The 19883-nt window shown below is 36.9% G+C and overlaps 1 protein-coding gene across 3 annotated transcripts in view; it reads right to left on the reverse strand.

The window, feature by feature from the left end:
- Positions 1 to 213: 213 nt before the first annotated feature.
- Positions 214 to 19883, reverse strand: part of LOC114239752 (uncharacterized) — a 29490-nt gene continuing 9820 nt past the window's right edge. For 2 of the 3 annotated variants that reach the window (XM_028170114.2, XM_028170116.2), the window contains exons 2-5: positions 2872 to 3104; positions 2106 to 2209; positions 1652 to 1767; positions 214 to 1584 (exon numbers count right to left, since the gene is read on the reverse strand). In XM_028170114.2, coding sequence (XP_028025915.2) covers positions 707 to 1584; positions 1652 to 1767; positions 2106 to 2209; positions 2872 to 3102 — 1329 coding nt within the window. In that variant the 5' untranslated portion in view covers positions 3103 to 3104 and the 3' untranslated portion in view covers positions 214 to 706. Of the gene's footprint in view, positions 1585 to 1651; positions 1768 to 2105; positions 2210 to 2871; positions 3105 to 9883; positions 10044 to 19883 lie in introns of those variants that run through there. The other variant, XM_028170115.2, reaches the window with a different exon arrangement.

A 19883-nucleotide genomic window follows, 5' to 3' on the forward strand; every position in this document is an offset into this window, starting at 1 on the left:
GAGCAGAATTGATTCCGATGTCACTTATAACTTTACCGCGTTTTTTGTTTAGAACATTTCGGCATCGTAAAAATCTTACACTGACTTTTAACTTTGATTATTTTAAAACGAAGCCAAGCTTGCTTGCTGTTCTAATTGCGAATTTGTTTTAATATGTTTACAAAAGTCACTCGATTTTCAGATTGTTTATAATTGGGGATGAATTAAAATTCCTTTAACATCGATAAAAACCTTTATTGATTTAAGACGACACAGTTTCGCCTTCGTCTATTAAGCGTACATATCTCCCGACGTCTCCTTCTCAAATGTCTTCTATTTTATTATAATAAAGATTTAATGACAACGTTGGATTACAAGACACATATTTAAACGAGACGGGTTAAGGGTACAGACGCGCGGGGGGAGACCGCATAGGGCGGGGAAAACGCGCGTCCGATTATCACGAATATAATTTACTATCTAACAATACATCAATTATCTGATCGCTATTATCCAAAAATTTACAATGAAAATAGAATTTAGTCTAAAAATAATTTAACGCAAATCCCGCGTCGGTCGCCAGTCGACTCGGACGACCGCCGCAAGCGCGTCGTCTATCACATTGAAATATATATAAAGTACACACCATTCATACTTCACCTGAAAATCTGATCTATATTCCACGACTAAATTTAAATTTACAAGAGCTTTTAATGTAATTTCTAGTCTAAACGAAAAGGTCTTTCAAAGAGGTGCAAAGGCTTGCGTCGCAGCTTTCGGACACTTCTTCTTCCTCCGGCTTGTTGGAGTACCAGCGCTCGGCTGCTCGACTCGGCCCCGGCTTGTCGCGTGCTTTTGGTGGAACATCCCTAGTCTTAGCTGTAATTTCTTTAGTTTCTACCACACTTGAAGTCGAAGGTCCTGAATCGACAATGCTACTTTTGCGGAGAAACACTTCAATGGCGCTACCGAGTGCACTGGCGTCAACCACAGAACCCGACGGCTTGTCCCATACAACAGTGGCCACATCTCCGGGAGCCGGCTTAGAGTCCGCTGCAAAAGTAACTTTAGCCTTCTTTGGTTCATTTTCTTGATTTTTGGTGGCTAGAGTCTGATGTCGGCGTGCAAACCATGTAGTGCCCGATTCTGCGGGTTTTTCACGAAGAGAAGAGGCATCGAAGCTGCTAGAACGCATGTTGTCCGAGAGACGCCTCATTCCTGGGCGTTCGGGCTTACCGCAGCGATCTATTTCTGTGGCGGATGAAGTGAGTGCGTTAAGCATGAGATGTAAATCTGTGTCAGTGCAGACGACGCCAGTGTTACTTCGAGGAGGAATGGGGGGCGGCGGCGGCATCTCGGAAGCACGACGTCTGGCTGGTATTGGTGGGAGTGGAGATCCTACGAAGTCTGAGTGACGGCGTCCCCGGTTGGTGTATCTTACTGATCCGCTTATAGGAGAACGTTCGTCCAGAGGTTGAACCTCGCAGACCCGTTCATTCGATGTATTCCAGAGACGCATACGTACTTTACGAGCTTGCACTATGTCGTCCATTATATCCAGCTGCAAGTTATGAGTGCTTCCAAAAGTATCAATGGCAGGGGGACCTGGAACAAATAGCTTGTTACGAAATTGTTTTAGTGGAGGTTTTGATTCACTGTAGCATAGACGTACCTTTTTTAGAGCCAGAATCTCGGCGGCGTCCAAGAGCTGGGAATGCGGCGATAGATTCGCGACGGCCTCGACCAAACAATGCTTGGGGCACCCGTGATATGGTTACAACGGAATGTCTGCAAATCAAATCCAATGTTAACATAAATCTAGAACTGGGATCGTGACGTATATTTAAAAGTCCTGCACTGGACTGTAATATTATTGCTGCATCCAAATCTTCCCTATTCTTACGTCTAAAATTAGTGGACGCCTGTTTTACAGACTGTTGACTCCTTCTTGCTTTTTCTGCTTTTTCTTACAATCTTCTCTCATTCACATCATTACGCTCCATTCCACACTAATTTCATACGTTCCGTTCTTACCCATATTACACATATGATTTGAACTCATTGGTAGACATTCATTAATGTATTGTAATGTATTGGACTCAGAGGATTGTATTGGTTGTTATTACCTTCTACCTCCAGGCTGAGGTGGAGCTTGGCTGAGTGTAGCCAAAAAAGCGGCCTCACGCGCTTCGCGGGCAGCGCTTTCGCCGCGCTCTGACAGTCGTCGCACCTAATACAAGAGACGAATCAGAAATCAAGTGGTCACAACCAATACGTTCTTGTGCTTAACGTACATATACTCTTCCCCTACTCTGAACGGGTTTTGACCCCGGACGGAGATCGGACGTCGGGTGTAAGAGTGCAGGGAAGTCGTTTAGTAGGTAGGGCTCTAAAATTCCTTGGGCCCACGGTCTGCTCCCAACACATTGCAGATCGTCAAGTCCCACATACCCCGCGCACCTCCTAGACGCGAGGACCTCGTAGGAGGTTCGGCCTCGGCCCGAAAAAAAAAAACATAATTATACTCTTAGACTATCAGTTTGTTTATATAAATCACACAGTGCGCTTACGATTCGCAATTAACAGTGTATTTAGACTGAGTGACATATGCGATTAAGCCATTTGCTTGTTCACCGGTGTAATTTAATTTAGAAAGTATTAAATTTGTAGTTTATTTTTCGGGTTTCGCGAACCGTCGTATAATTAAATTTATTTTTAAGGTTTCATCTTGCGTTTTTGTGGTCATTACATTATTACCGAGATTTCAAATCCTAAAGTTACTACGAAAACTTTAAGGTGTCGTTGGATATAATATATTGACAATAAAAAATCAAAAATTTAACCGTAGAAGTAGTTTTAATTATTTTAAATTTGTGTTTGAGATTGACTTACCTGGCTGGCCGTGGGACCAGAGGTGCATTGTGGTGTCGGAAGTGAATGCTTGCGTGTTTCGCGCCACGGTGACAGATGATACGGGTCCGGGGGAGACTCCTGGTCTATGGATATGCCTCGGAGCGGTATTGTTGCTTTCGGGGAGCTCTCTGCATCTTCCACGCCACTTTCCTCCACCACGATGAGAGGTTCCCCAGCCCCTATCAGGGCCATTGACCCACGCCGCATCATGCCTAATGGTTCGCAAAGTTGTTCTTAGATTTACTTTTAATGCTTAATTTCATTAATTGGATTAATGTGAAATTTTACGAACAGGTATTTTCATCCTATACAGCCATGGTAAAAAGTGCATTTTTATTCCGGTTTGAAAGGTGTACAGGCCGTTATATAATTTAGGCTCCGATCTCATTAGTCGATGTGGTTGGCGGTACCAAGATCGTGTCGTCGACGGGCTTCGGTAACCACTCATGGCGGAACTTATAAGAGCTGTACGATGTGGATCATTCGTCAAGCTGTAATTAAAAACTGACTATAATATCGTCTATTAATATTATCAAACTAAAATAACTAAGATAATTACAGGGTTGAGGACAAAAACTCGTCTGGTATAAATCTGTAGTAAGGAAAAGACAGATTTTTCGCAAATGCAATACAACCCCACATCCCTTATGGCTGTGTTGTAAAAAGAAACTACCTGAATTACAGTTTAACATACTGCTGTTATAAATTCTACCTTTTAATTATTCACAATTTAAAATTTGGATGTTCTTATAATTTAAGTTCTATGAATTATATCAAATTATTATATGCTTTAAAACATGAAAAAAAGGTGTGCATGCGATTTGGTGCACGTGAAAGAAGTGAAACTTCTTTTGCGGTGTGTAGTATTGTGGTTTTCTTAATTTTTCATCCTTAAATCAAATTTCTCTTGTAATAGGAAATACTGTGTATAAGAGAAACGACCTCTTCACCATTTATGGATATTTTAAATTGTATATAGATCTTTTTTAATCCTTCATTAAAAATAAGATATAAGATAGTTAATATGTTAATGCCATCTACAGGAGCAATCCTTCTTCTTAGTCGTTTTCACTCTAGAGAGAGTGGTCGTGGTCATCATTTCTATGCAAGAGAAACTAATAACAAGTCATCTAGTGGCCGACGCCCGTAAACAGAACGTGTATAAGAGAAACGACCTAGCTCGCTTTCTCCCTCTCTCCACGGTCGAGTGATTCGCGAGACGCTCTGTCTATTTTCTCACTCTCGCTCTTTCTAAATTGCATCTTGTCTCCCTACCCGTAACGTATCTATCACGAGTTAAATTTTACTCTCAACGCGCCTAAAGGAGTTTCACTTCAAACATTTACGTCGTCGTGGAAGTAACGTCGTTACGGAAGTCGTCGTGGCCTAAAGGATAAGACGTCCGGTGAATTCGTATATAGCGATGTACCGGTGTTCGAATCCCGCTGGCGGGTACCAATTTTTCTAATGAAATACGTACTTTACAAATGTTTACGATTGACTTCCACGGTGAAGGAATAACATCGTGTAATAAAAATCAAACCCGCAAAATTATAATTTGCGTAATTACTGGTGGTAGGACCACTTGTGAGTCCGCACGGGTAGGTACCACCGCCCTGCTTATTTCTGCCGTGAAGCAGTAATCCGTTTCGGTTTGAAGGGTGGGGTAGCCGTTGTGACTATAGTGAGACCTTAGAACTTATATCTCAAGGTGTGTGGCGCATTTACGTAGTAGATGTCTATGGGCTCCAGTAACCACTTAAACACCAGGTGGGCTGTGAGCTCGTCCACACATCTAAGCAATAAAAAAAAAATAAAAAAAAACTGTCTGTCTTTAGTGTGTCTTAGTAACGTCTCGGTAGAATAGTTAATTTTAGGTCATTGCAATTAATGTCATTGGTTATATAAATTATCTCTACTAGGGTTAGAAACGTCGAACCTGACTCAAAGCTTATTAAATTTTAAAACAAAACGGCATAATGTAAATAATATTAGATGGAGTAAAGCCGCAGTGTACTGTAAAATGTAGTTGAACATTCCCAATTACAGAATGAATGCTCTAAGGTTACGTTTTGATATTAACTACTAACCAGATGTTCTCTGTCTTCCTTCCTAACACTGATAACCCTATGCCACAATGTGGGTCATTACAAACATAGATAATAGCTGTTAGAAGGCAGATTATAAATAACATGAAATGTATTTTGACAACATTCTTATGAACACATTACTGTTTCCTCTTTAAATGTACATATGTAGATCGCTATGTAAATGTTTATAAATCTGTTATATTTCCATTGCATTTTTTTTGTTAAGTTCAGTAATTGATTCAGAATTGATTTAGTTGATTTCAATATGTTCACCTCACTGTTTACATAAGGTAGTTCAATTATTTTATTTGTTCAATGGTTTTCTAAAGACTGTCTATGGCAGGTTATTGTGTGAGTAGGGTTTATTTTAATAAAGAACTTTCAACCGAATTGTTTAAACGTATCGGCATTTCAACATCTATTTTTATCCATCGATCGTTAACCCCTATACTGGAACACAAAAATGTTTACGAAGTTTTTTATGACTTTAGATTTTATGCAGCTGATTGACCCGATGTTACAGTTAATTTGTGTTCTAACGCTATTGAATTGTATTTTTGAACGTTAGCTGTTTCTCTTTAATTTTTGTTTCATTTTGTATCATAATACGTACGAAATTAGGCCGTTCAAGTATTTAGTGAACAATCAATCATTAAGTAATTATATTGAGCATAAAACTAAGTTGAGTAAGTTTAAATCGTCGTGGCCTAAAGGATAAGACGTCCGGTGCATTCGTATCTAGCGTTGCACCGATGTTCGAATCCCGCAGACGGGTACCAAATTTTTGTAATGAAATACGTACTTAACAATTGTTCACGATTGACTTCCACGGTGAAGGAATAACATCGTGTAATAAAAATCAAACCCGCAAAATTGTAATTTGCGTAATTATTGGTGGTAGGGCCTCTTGTGAGTCCGCGCGGGTAGGTACCACCGCCCTGCCTATTTCTGCCGTGAAGCAGTAACGCGTTTCGGTTTGAAGGGTGCGGCAGCCGTTGTAACTATACTTGAGACCTTAGAACTTATATCTCAAGGTGGGTGGCGCATTTACGTTGTAGATGTCTATGGGCTCCAGTAACCACTTAACATCAGGTGGGCTGTGAGCTCGTCCACCCATCTAAGCAATAAAAAAAAATAAAAATAAAAAGTAGTGATGTAAAAGTAGAAATGTAGTGATTTTTTTTATTCGATTTTTAAAGTACTATCTAGATCGCTCTTTTGTTAATCGCTTGATTAGTAAAGACATTTAGTGAAGCATTTTATTAAATGACGTTGACAATGAATACGTAAGTCATGTTATGATAGAATATTTCTTGAAACCGATAAATGTTAAAATTGCTACAGTCATATTTAAATGCACAAAGACCTTTTCTATTTCCACAACAATACATGTTTTCAATAGCGCCGTCGAGCTTAACTTGCTCTGGTCAAAGATTCAAGCTCTGACATTTCCATCCCAGAGGAGTTTACGTAATTGCTCTTAACTAATTTAAGATGAGAGACGAATTAAATTATCTCCGAGTTCGCAAAATCAAATTCCAATATTGGCCTTGTGGTTTTCTTTGTACGGGATTAATGTTACAATTCGACGAAAAAGACAATATGGAAATTATTATTTAAATTAGAAAATTTTTTTAATAGTTAGTTATCATTCTTTAATTCTTTAGCAAGCTACATTTATAATACCAAGTTGAATAAGTTGATGAATCTTATCTCGTCGTTTAGAATTTACTTAACATACTTTATTAAATTACTTTCACTTTATTACTATGATTCTAGAGTATTGTACAATATTAATCTAAATAAATAATGTGTTCAAGTTTTACTACAACAAAAGACATTCAAAACATAATACACCTGATTATGGAGGAACTTGTTTACACACCAACTTCTAAAAGTTAAAACTGTGGGAATGTTTAGTATATAGTTCAACGCACGTGACCAATGTGTCCTACGATATAGTTGTCTAAATATTATATTCAAAATATAAGATGAATGGAAGGAAAAAAACAAACGCTAAAGGGACGTAAAAAATTAGTTTATTAATGATGTTCTTGCCACATTCTCGTTCGGAACTGTGTCACTACCGACTGTTTATTTAAAAAAAATTTGCTTTCAACTTTGAAGTGTCGAAGATTTCAAACACAACCGAGCTTAGTGAATATAAATTGGACTACAAGTAAGACCAATGATTGGACAATGGAATGAGTCATATTGTTTTACAATAATTTTGACGTGACAACGTCTTATAATTCGATGGAATCGGCTGCACGCACGAAAAACATGACTCGTGCGGCGTTACCTCGCTCTGAGACGTTCCATTGAAGGCTTGAAGTGCAAGCGAGAACGCGCAACGAGCGACAAAGAGGTACAATCGGCTTCCGCGTTCGGCAGCGTTCGACATCTGTCTCTCTCCTATTTGAATGAGCGATGCATCCGCGTGGAAAAGTGAACGTGGTGTCAATTGTTTATAGCAACGATAATTGCGATAATTGAAAAATTTAACCATTCCATCAGTATTTTCTTATGACGTTGTCACGTTCAATTATCGTCAGTAAACCGACTTTACAGACAACCGATTTTTTAAAAACAAAAAATACCATACAATTTTAGCTTTATACACAGCCAAAACAAAAAGGGACAATTTAAATGGCGTACAAAAAAAGTGAGCCTAAGCTAGATGCGAGTTTTCCCTCCGCAAACTAAAAAAATAAGGCAGTATGTAGAAGGTGAAAAATGGTGTGTTAAAAGGCTAAAAATTATGTGGGATGGCGTAGTAGAATAAAGCAATACTTCCTCAAGTGTTTCACAATTAATTTTATTTCTCGTCTTAACAACGGAACGTCTTACCTCTGACACTTTTTCTTGACCACTAACAGACAATGACATAGTAAATACATAGATTAAACTAAACTATTCCGACACGGTCATCCTACTCATTCATCAGATGAATGACCGATATCATTAGATGCAGACCAAGGCTTCATCATATCAACATACAAAAATAACAATGTAAAATAATATATACTAAGGCTAACCCTGTTTAAGTATAATTTTCAAAGTAGATAATAAATAACAAAAAAAAAAATCAACAATAGCTTTCTTCTAAGATTTTAATACAGTTATGGGCCTTTGTTATGTAGGATTTTTTTTCAAAGATTCTTTATCAAACATATATTCAAGAAGGTACTGATGCTTTGGCAAATTGAATTATAAGCTCGAAAGAATCGGTACGGTCAACTTGCCAATTTTGGTTTCGTAGCAGTCACGAGCTTTGGTCCGAAGGACCTTGTAGCTTACGTTTCATTTCAGACTTCAGCGTCATGTTTTTCAATTGTCAAATTCATATTCTATGAAATATATATTCTAGTTATCGCTAACACAATGTGAGTGGGACAATGTCTGCTCATTGATACCCACAAAACTCTGGTCTAGAACATCATAGTTAATATACGACAATATACACGAATAAAAATCATTTATAATCTGTTGTATAAAAAGTTGTAAACAACAATTCTTAATAATCTATTCAATTAATCTATTTTAATACTTCAAAGCTCTCAACCTGAATTATATCATGAAACTGTTTTCCATTATTCGTATTTCAATCATTGTATGTAGCGTAGCAAATGTTGACAAATTCACAACAAAATAATACGTTTTCCTCGATTGAAATTTCTTCACATACATCTGAGTATTTACATTCTAGATACATGTACGATACGATATACTACATAAGACTTTTATTTCGAATTAAAAAAAAACAATTCTTTATTTATTGTTTAGATGGGTAGACGACTCATGGTCCATCTGGTGCTAAGTGATTACCGGAGCTCATAGATATCTATAACGTAATTCCCGTTGTCCACCTTGAGACATGAGTTCTAAGGTCTCAGTTTTTACAGTACAACGACTGCTCCAGCCTCCAAACCGAAACGCATTACTGCTTCACGGCAGAAATAGACAAAGTGGTACCTACTCGTGTGGACTCATAAGACGTGCTACCACAAGTGATTACGTAAGTACGTACCTTATTTGAAAAGTTTGGTACCTGCCTACGAGATTCGAATACCGTAGCATCAATAGACACGCATACACTGGGCGTCGTATTCTTTAGGCCATGAAATCAGGATAAGACTTGAATTAAAATCAGGATAAGATACGAAGTGAACTCGTATCGGTTGACGTGAATAAGCCTGGGTTCGAAAATCGATGATGGGGATCAGCTCGTTTTCATAGAGTTTCACAAGTCCTTCGTCAAACGAGGTTCGAAGACAATGTACACACCGGTATGGCTGATCTTCTGGCCTCGAGTGTCGTCTGTGACCACAATCAAGTTGACCGCATGCTAGGCTACACTCACAGGTACTTTAAAAAAATATATATTTTCTAATCCAATACTTACCTAACATGTATTTACAAATTACTTTCACGACAAAAGTATAAATTTCTTATAAGAGAAATCGAAACCCTAAAAAGAAGGTAATTACTGGAAGCAGGTGTACTATTTGCCCGTCATGTCTGTCTTTGCAATCAAGCCAAACCAGGTAACCAAAATTCAAAAGAGATTAGCAAGCGTCGAAATGCACTCAGCGAACATGAACTTTCTTAAATTTCGACTCTAACATTACCGTTTTACGGTACGATAGTTCATCCACATTTGGTAAAAAAAACATGCTAACTTCACCATTGACAACTTAATAATTATTATTAAACAAAATTCACACGGTTACATCATTACTATCGAGCAATAAATACCGCTTTCTAAATTCAAAAATAAACATAGCCCCGCAAACCGAAACGCGTTATTAAACAACCGTTTATCGCAAATCGAATAAATAATCACAGTCAATCACAGTTCGATTGTTAACAAAACACGGATTATTCAACCGGCTCCTCACCTTCGGATCCGAAAATAATTTATCCGCGCTATTACACTCAAAAGGTTTTTGGCCGAAGCCACGGGGCAAACGAAGATTAACGATATCAAATCTTCGCACGGAACTGGGATGTTGCAATCAACAGGTACGTTCTCGGCGGGCCAAGGCTTGGCACTGACCCGGTTTCGTAACCTCCGCAGCCTCCCCTTTACCCGGACAACCCTCGTTGCAGTTGCAACCGGGAAATAGCTGTCTGGAACATAACTTTTATATTTTGCGTTCAATATTTTATATAACGTTGTTGAATAAATACACTTTGAAAGACTTTGTGATGTTTCAGAGCAGGTTTCCGCATTACATAAAGAATATTATCGTAACAACATATGGGTAAATATAGTTTAAAGATATTGTTCTAGATTTATTTTCTATACTAGAATAAACTAGCGGTCTGAAGTACACGGTAAACAGTATTAATTTATTAAACTCAGCATTAACATTAAGTCATACTATAAATATTGTTAGAAGAAAAATATAGTATCTTTTCAGTTACATGAAAAAGTGTTATAATTTTTATATTGTTGTATTATAGTGTGTTACTTTATATAACAGCATATAAAAATGCGAATATAAAAATATCACACGAATATTTAACTAGGATTAGAACGGAAACGAGGGAATACTCATACAATAAATATTCATTTGAAAATGACAAATTCAAAATTCACATGTAAATATCATTATTCTGTAAATGGAACGTTACAGCAAATTTTAATGGTATTATGGCCAGATTACACACACACTAGTCAGCGATGTTGTGTTTTTATTTTGTCAATCTGCCATATTCGAAAAACACGATGACAGCAGGTGGTAGGACCTCGTGTGAGTCCGCGCGGGTAGGTACCACCACCCTGCCTATTTCTGCCGCGAAGCAGTAATGCTTTACGGAAGGAATTTTTTGAAGAGTGGAGCAGCCGCTGTACGGTTAAAAGTGAGACTTTAGAACGCATGTCTCAAGGTAGGTGGCGGCATTTACGTTGTATAATAGAGGTCTATGGGCTCCGGTAACCACTTAACATCAGGTGGCCCGTGAGCTCGTCCACCTATCTAAGCAATGAATAAATAAAACATGCTATATTGACCCATCATAGCAGTTCCTAACATTGTTTCATAGCGTGCAAAAGAAAAAAAACTAAAAAACATATTTTCGATTCTGATTTTTCATGTTATCATATCTGGAATTAATTAATCTTTGTCAGGTTAATTCCCATTTTTTATTATCATTGTATTACTGGTATATTATTTCTTATGATTTGAATACTTTGCCGTTTTCGTGGAATTATCAGATGATCTTACTTTCAGAACGGCCCTAGAGCACCCTGTATAATATTTAATTATAGTAGAACTTTTGTCAAAGAATAAATTATGAGCCCATTATTAACAGTCGTCTTGAACCATTTTACGATATACATGAAATACAAAATATTTCGTGTTAAATTCAAGTACAATCAGTCATCAAAAGAACATTGTACAGCCTCACAAACATTTCCGAGAAAACTTTCCGGTGCTCTTTTATTTTGCGAGATTTCCATCATTCCTCCTATCTAAGAAGTCTTAGTGGGTAATATAAGTCCCCGTACGTAACATTATGGATCGTGAAAGCCTATTGGAAATGGATTATTCTAACATGAAACTTTACTCAGGAGTACAGCAGCGTGATCATAAAGTTTATATCTAACGGGGCGGCCTGTTGTATTCTTACGAGAAACGAGAATGTTTTTCTTTTGAAACTGCTTACGAATGTAATAATTTTGTTTGAACGGACTAAATATATTTAGAAACTTTTGGAAACGTAGCGTGCTCGCTTTCCGCGTTATATGTTTACACGAAAATGTTTATGAACAACGTTGAAAGCCAGTCAATCCGTTAGGGGCGTTGATTTAACAACACTAATGACAACTCAGTCAATGTAAACATATATTAATTTTGTTGGCGGCGTAACGTTTGAAGCAGAAATTCATGGGCAATAAAAATACATTTAAAAAGGGAAAAGATTTGAAGAAAAACGTAGTTGAGGTCCGTTAAAATTCACAGGGAGTTGGCCCTCCGACACGGGGGGCTTCAGGGGGCGTTCGGCTTTAATTACGCTATTAAGGTCCCGTCGGCACAGCAGCACTGGCTTTTACTTATCTTACCTTTACGACATCAAATATACTTTACCGAGTGAAATTTCGTTTGAGAAATTTTATAGATTTCACGCTGTGTGTTTCGATTGAATAACATTTTTCTTTTTTATAAAATCTTCTCATTTCCATTTTTATGAACAGGTTTATTGCTCGGGAAAGTTTACGAGTTCATCTTGTGATAAGTGATGAGACGCAGGTATTGGGTTTTGTGTAGAAGTTAATAACAGTTTTATTATTATATTTTGTCGAACTTAAAATACGTCATGACAAAAACGTTAGACGTGACGATAATCGATTCGTTCTATTCTGTAGTCAAATAATTTTTCAGTATCCTTTTTAATATCACTACCGGATCGCGTTGTTGCGATATTGTGTGAGCTCAAAGTGAATACAAATAACCCTTATATATATTGGCGGCAGGTCGTTTTCTTAGTCCGCACGTATAGTTACCACTATTCTGGGAAGCAGTAAAGCATTTTGGCTTCAAGTGTAGGACAGTAAATATAAAAAACAATTCAGACTGCGACCTCATATCTCAAGTTGGATGGCCAGCAGTCACTTCGTGATGACCATGTGATCCGTGAGCCCATAACCTCACTCATCGATGCAATAAATCAATAAGCCCCAGGACTTGATTTTTGTTAATAGTAACATTTAGGAGAACTCAAATTATGTCCGATATTAAGATTACATTTCGACTATTCCCAAAAGCATTAGTTGAATATAACTAAAATTCCAAATCCATAATTGGAGACCGGCAATAATAATTATTGGAGTTATCCGCTCTTGAATCTTTCGCGAACTCTCCACTTTCTATGACAGTGATGCGCGAACAAATTTAATTAAAGTAATATTAAAATGAATGGCTTCATTTCCTTTGAAGAACGGTGTCTCAGCGAAACACGAATCAGCATCCGACGCCATAAAAGACCGACATCAGTTGTTTTTATCAATTCAAATAATACCAGTTTAAGATCTCATTGAATTTATTTTAATTTAGTTTTTACTTGACTGAATTTTATAATATTATTATGTATGTTTTTGAAATAATATTTATTTTTCATTAGCTTTATTAAATTATTCAATGATTTTTTTTTATTGCTTAGATGGGTGGACGAGCTCACAGCCCACCTGGTGTTAAGTGGTTACTGGAGTCCATACACATCTACAACGTAAATGCGTCACCCACCTTGAGATATAAGTTCTAAGATCTCATGTATAGTTACAACGGCTGCCCCACCCTTCAAACCGAAACACACTACTGCTTCACGACAGAAATAGGCAGGATGGTACCTACCCGCGCGGACTCACAAGAGGTCCTACCACCCTACCTACACCCTATAATATGAAAACTGGAATACGACCTCTGTGTCGTATAAGAGAGTTCAAAGAAATCTCTGAAAAAAAAAAACTATTTTAAGCGTAAGCTTTACGTGACGTAAAATGAAGTGCCTTAAATAGGTAATAATGGCAAATGGGAGCGCTCAAGTGCCATTTTACGTTTCACATAAAAACCACTTGGTTGTTCATCTAAAAATTATCCTTCACGCCTTTAAATCGATGTTTATTATCTGTATATTTCTATATTTAAACGTATATAAGTATGTATGTCAGTCTCTGGTACCCAAAACAAATCCTAATTTAAGGGCCGGGTGACCGTACGTGATTTCATATCAGTTATTATTATTATTATCTACTAGCTGACCCGGCAGACTTCGGTGTGCCTCAATCGATAAATAAAAAACACAAACAAAAGGAATCCGTCCGACGGTGGACACATCAAAGGAAAAACAAAATTGTTATTTTTGTTTAATTCCGAGTATTTTCATATTGATTTACCTTTTGAACCTTCTCTGGAATTCCACAAATAATTCAAGACAAAAATTAGCCAAATCGGTCCAGCCGTTCTCGAGTTTTAGCGATACTAACGAACAGCAATTCATTTTTATATACATATATAGATATATTAATACGCGAAGCAAAAACTTTGTACCCCTTTTGTACGAAAATTGCGCCGACGGAGAAGTATAAATTTTCCCACACTTAAAGAGAATATAGAGAAGGACTGAAGAATGCTAATTTTTTTAAGAATTAGGCCCTTCGTACACAAGGCTACGCACATCTTCGATACTAATGTTGTCAACGACATTAGTATCAAGTCGCGAGTATCGAGTAGCGCACGGTCCGTACACACGAAAATGAATCGCAAGAGGCGAGTTGCCTATTTAGTCACTATACCATTAATATAGCATTCATTTAACATCAGATATTACTTGTTGTATTGTTTATGATTTCGTGGATACGGATATCTGGTATGCTAGATAATAATCCTAGATCACAACAACAGCGTCGGCAATCCGGCTTACGACATCGGCTATCATAATAAAATGTACACAAAATTCGTGTAAATACCTAAAACAAAACCTTAATAAAAAGAATATACTGCCTAAAAGTGTTTTTTCATTACAAAACTATGTACTGACTATTATTAAAGCTATAAAAATATACCAATCTGTTATATTAACTGCCTTTCCTACGGCTACGAAAAGCTTTTTCTGTTATTTCCTTTTTTGAGTATTCTTTTAATTTATAATTATATAAACAAGGATATTTTTCCACCTCAGAAACAAATTTAATATTAAAAAATTACTCCGCCATCTTGGAAATCGCCGAGACTTATGTAGGTAAGATCTCGACAGGCAGGTAGCGTGCTATTGGCACGACGCGAGTCGCGGAACGAATGTCGCCGACGCGACTCGTGTACGAACCTCAATGGATTTGTATGGCGGTAGTCGCTTGGAGACTAAAATCGTCGAGTATCGAAGATTTGCGTAGCCTTGTGTACGAAGGGCCTTATGCATAAAAATGCAATCAATATCACACACACTACCATATATTTGACGCACACACACGCATCTATAAATTAAGAATATCATAAATTGTTTGTTTTTAATATTATTTGTCTATAGTGTTAGCCTAAAAGTCAATCACAGCAAAACCAAAGTGATGATTGTAGACCGAACCAACAGCCTTGAACTAACGGGAACGCTGAACCTTGACATCGTGAGCGACTTCGTCTACCTAGGGTCTAACATTAATAACACGGGATCATGCGAAAAAGAGATAAGGAGACGTATAGGGATGGCCAAAAATGCAATGTCCCAGCTGCATAAGATATGGAGAGACCGTAACATCACGCGAAAAACTAAAACCAAATTGGTGAGTTCGCTAGTTTTCTCCATATTCAGTTATGGCGCGGAGACCTGGACAATGAAGAAGGCCGACAGAGACCGAATAGACGCTTTTGAAATGTGGTGTTGGAGAAAAATGCTACAGATTCCATGGACCGCCTTTCGCACCAACGTGTCTATTCTGAGAGAGCTTCATATCAAAGCCAGACTGTCCACTATATGCCTTCGTAGGGTGCTGGAATTCTTCGGACATATTGCTCGTAAAGAGGGTCACAATCTTGAACAGCTGATGGTGACAGGAAAGGTGGATGGCAAACGTCCCAGAGGACGCAATCCCACGAGATGGTCGAACCAAGTACGATCTTCTCTGAGCATCAATTTCCATAATGCCCTTCATGAAGCAAAGGATCGCGGCAGATGGAGGGAAGTCGTATGGGAGAAACTGATGCAGCGGGGGAGTCTCGACCCTCAGTAATGAGGAAAACGACGCGAGGAGGTTAGCCTTGGCGAAATTTGTGATCAAAGAAGTATCTCTGAAGTCTCTGAAGTCGTCGTGGCCTAAAGGATAAGGCGTCCGGTGCATACGTGTTGAGCGATGCACCGGTGTTCGAATCTCAGGCGGGTACCAATTTTTCTAATGAAATACGTACTCAACGAATGTTCACGATTGACTTCTATGGTGAAGGAATAACATCGTGTAATAAAAATCAAACCCGCAAAAATTATAATTTGCGTAATCACTGGTTGAAGGACCTCTTGTGAGTCCGCACGGGTAAGTACCACCACTCCGCCTATTTCCGCCGTGAAGTAGTAATGCATTTCGGTTCGAAGGGTGGGGCAACCGTTGTAACTAGGTATACTTGAGACTTTAGAACTTATATCTCAAGGTGGGTGGCGCATTTACGTTGTAGACGTCTATGGGCTCCAGTAACCACTTAACACTAGGTGGGCTGTGAGCTCATCTACCCATCTATGCAATAAAAAAAATGTTCGAACTTATAAGTTCAAATTATTTTAGGCGAATTTCAATGAATGGGGGACCACTAATTATTATTATTGATGCTAACATTTATAAGTATATTAAATAGTTGATCGGGGACACATCACACGTGATCATCACGTCACACGAATGGTTGCCCGATATGGAAATGAAAGCCACGACCTTTCGCCCTAACAGTCAGGGGCCAAATGCGAGTGCGCCACCGAGTCATTTATCGTTATAACGTTTATCGAATATCAATGCTTAATCATTGTTTTTATCTCCCTACTTCCTAAGCTGCAGTTAACACATTCCTGTTTCTTCCGCGATTCATTCACGCGTTTCGGCTTTAGACATTTATTTTAATCCAATTTACACTTTCTTATGTATTTTGCATTGATTCGGGTAAGAAATCTACGTTTTAGTTTTAAAAAAAAAGAATCTTTTTAATAAATCAAAGCCTCCAGACACAGAATGTTCACGATAATACGATTCAAGATTTAGTTACTGTCCCATTAGTATTTGTGACATGGGACTGACAGATGTTATATTCCGACGAAAAGTCATAGCCTCACCGGAAACACATTATTTTTCTGCTCAGTTACGTAATAAGACAGCTTTTCTTTTGTCCGTTTCACGATACCAAAAGTGAGATTTTGTTGAAATTATAGTTGTTATAAGCGCGTAATATTCTAAAAAAAAACATTCGTAGGTGTTACGAGTATACGGCCCATCTGGTGTTAAGTGGTTGCTGGAAGCTATAGATATAACAATGTGAATCGCGCTATTGAAGTATACAAAAAACAAAATACCAAAAATTTTGTTCTTGTTGTGTGAAATTCAAATTGAGCATTATTTTAATTGACAATTAAGCTTTGGTTTATTCCTTTTGATAGGGGAAATCGGGCGTGCTAGTTCTGATTGGTATAATTTGCAGTCTATCTAATAAGTATGATGGCCAGGGTCACCACACCTCGATATTTAGATTTATGCCATGCCAAGCATTTGTGCTAATGTGTGCGCGTAAAAAGTTCCGCAATTCAAACCGAATTAGTTGAATTCCGAAGTATTACAATAATGAAAAGCGAAAATCAAAATGTCAAGGTTTGGAAATGAAAATATCAAGATCCTTGCTGTCAGAATATGTTCCGATGTACCAAACCCGTTCCCGGGTTCGATTTCCGGTAGAAGGCAGTTGAGGAAATTTATATCGTTCGAATCTATTGCACAGCAATGAGCATGCCTAACACCTTCTCTGAGAGTCGATACGATGACAAAGTCAGAGTGAACTTAACGATTTTCTTTTGTTATATATACAATTTACCAAAAGGACTTGAAACATCAAGAAAATGTATCAAACAATAGTACAAGCAACCTTAGTTCGGTAAAAGGTAGTCATAAAATTTTATAGGGCCATAAATGCTGAAATTTACGATCGGAATACCTATTTCGATTCTAGACAAAATACTACGGGGACCACCGAATGATTTTCATCCTTTCACTAATATTGATGTCCTGTACTTTACGTTGGTGTAATAGGCAACGAACATTCCGACATCTTTGAATGATCAGATGAAAACATCGATTAGTGTTCCGTGTCGATTTCGCATTTCGTATTTATGCAGTTCAGCGCTTTTTGGCATCTTTGTATAGGTACTTCTGTTTAAAATTACACAATAAATGTTTAAGCAAACGTACTTCTCAAGGTGCTTAAATATTAGTTATGATCTGAACATCGCAATCATATTTTTTCTATAATTGGCGCGAAATCACTATAAATATTGAATTTTTATTTATCCAAATGGAAAGGCAAAGGTGTCGTACCATACAGCCTAATCTTTTATATATTTTTTTATTTTATGAAATATGATACTATGAAATGAAATGAAGTTGATTAATAATATGAAACATGACATGATATGAATTGAAATGAGATGAAATGATATAATATGGGATACTTTAATGCAAAATGATAATATGAAGTGAAATGAAATGAAGATGATTAATTTGAGACATCAATCAACTGGGATGAAATTAAATGAAATAAGATGAGATGATATGGGATGAAATATAATCTCAGTAAAATGGTGGTCATTTACTGAGATATTTTCAGTGGACTTTTTGGAGGATCCCGAGACGTTACGTCCAGCGGCTTTGTTTCATTTTCCCACATTTGTGCACTGTCACAGATATTAAACAGTTAATAAACCACCGTTATTACACATTTAAACCTGAAGAAACACTAAATAGACAAAATAAAACAAATTACACAACTTCACTCCTCGCGTTCCCGCCAAAAAGTCTTTTAATATTGTTTGTTTTATTAATTCAAAGTTTTTGGGCTTTCGGTCTATCGAATATTAGTACCTAGTATTAAGATGAGTATATTTTATTTTAATAATGGTTTTGTCTTGAAGATATCATAACAATTACGTTATAATTATTACCATAAATTATTTTTTTACTTTGAAAACTTATGAACAAACAGTAAGAATATACTAATTAGTAGTGACGGGTAATTTTGTCGAATTAACTGTAGTCGATTTGACAAACTTTACATTAGATTTCCAAAAGTTTGTAGCGGAAAAGTAATTACTTAAAACAATTTCTTAATTGACTGTAATTCCAGAAAGCCGTTAGTGACATTTGAATTTTAAATTTTATTAGCATTTTAGTTTCTTGAGTAAAGAGTTTGCAAGCAAATATTTTGGATGTTAACTATGTAACTATTTGGTACAGCATTAAAAATTAGGCATTAACTGAAAAGCAAAAGTGAAAACGAAACAATATTTCACGTTGTAGGGTTATAGGAGGTAAATCATGCGAACTAAATTAACATTCTCCTGAGATTGTTAGGTATGTAATAATATAAATGTTCCCATATTTGATTACATATAGGCATAAATTTTGGTCAATAAGATGATTAATCTGATCTGATGATTAATCAAAAAGAACATAAGATGATTTTATGAGCTTAAGTTTTTCAACAAACAACAGAGTAATTTGTTTTACCTATGTTTTATATGTTCTGTGACAAACCCGACATAGATGTAATAATAGGATGCAAAAGGAAGTATGTAATCCCACGAAGCGTTTATAAATTTTAGCATTATGAAAACGTTAGAACCAAATTGTGATTCTATGTAATAAAATAAATAAAAATAGAAGTAAAAACCAACAACAAAAGAACTCCACAATATTTTTTTTAATTGAAATTTCTCCCAAAAAATACTGTATATTCTAATAAAAGGCGGTTATTGTTTTATTTTAGGATATACACACCTATCCCGCATTTTTCCTCCCTTTTCCTATGAAGTGGTGCTTTACACGTACTTTTTTTATCTATACGGCCTTTCGAATGACATACATGGACAATTTTATTTTCAATGCCGTTCATTGTGTTGAATTTTACTGTTTTATTTTTATTATTAAAAATATTTCGATTATTGACAAGGCCTTTTCGTTAACGTTTCAAAATTACTTTAAAGATCACAAAAAATTGCCTACAAGGATTTTTCGGCAGGAACAAGAACGCTTGCTTTGTTGTTTTCTTTTATTGCATTTTCAGTTTTCAATGTATATTATATAGCAGCATGTAATAGCAGAATTTTGGCCAAAAGTCAATTAATCAAGGCATTAATCAAGGCTCTCTTATGAACAAGGTTATA

The sequence above is a fragment of the Bombyx mandarina genome, chromosome 09, assembly GCF_030267445.1.
Source record: "Bombyx mandarina strain Sakado chromosome 09, ASM3026744v2".
Taxonomy (NCBI): Eukaryota; Metazoa; Arthropoda; class Insecta; order Lepidoptera; family Bombycidae; genus Bombyx; species Bombyx mandarina.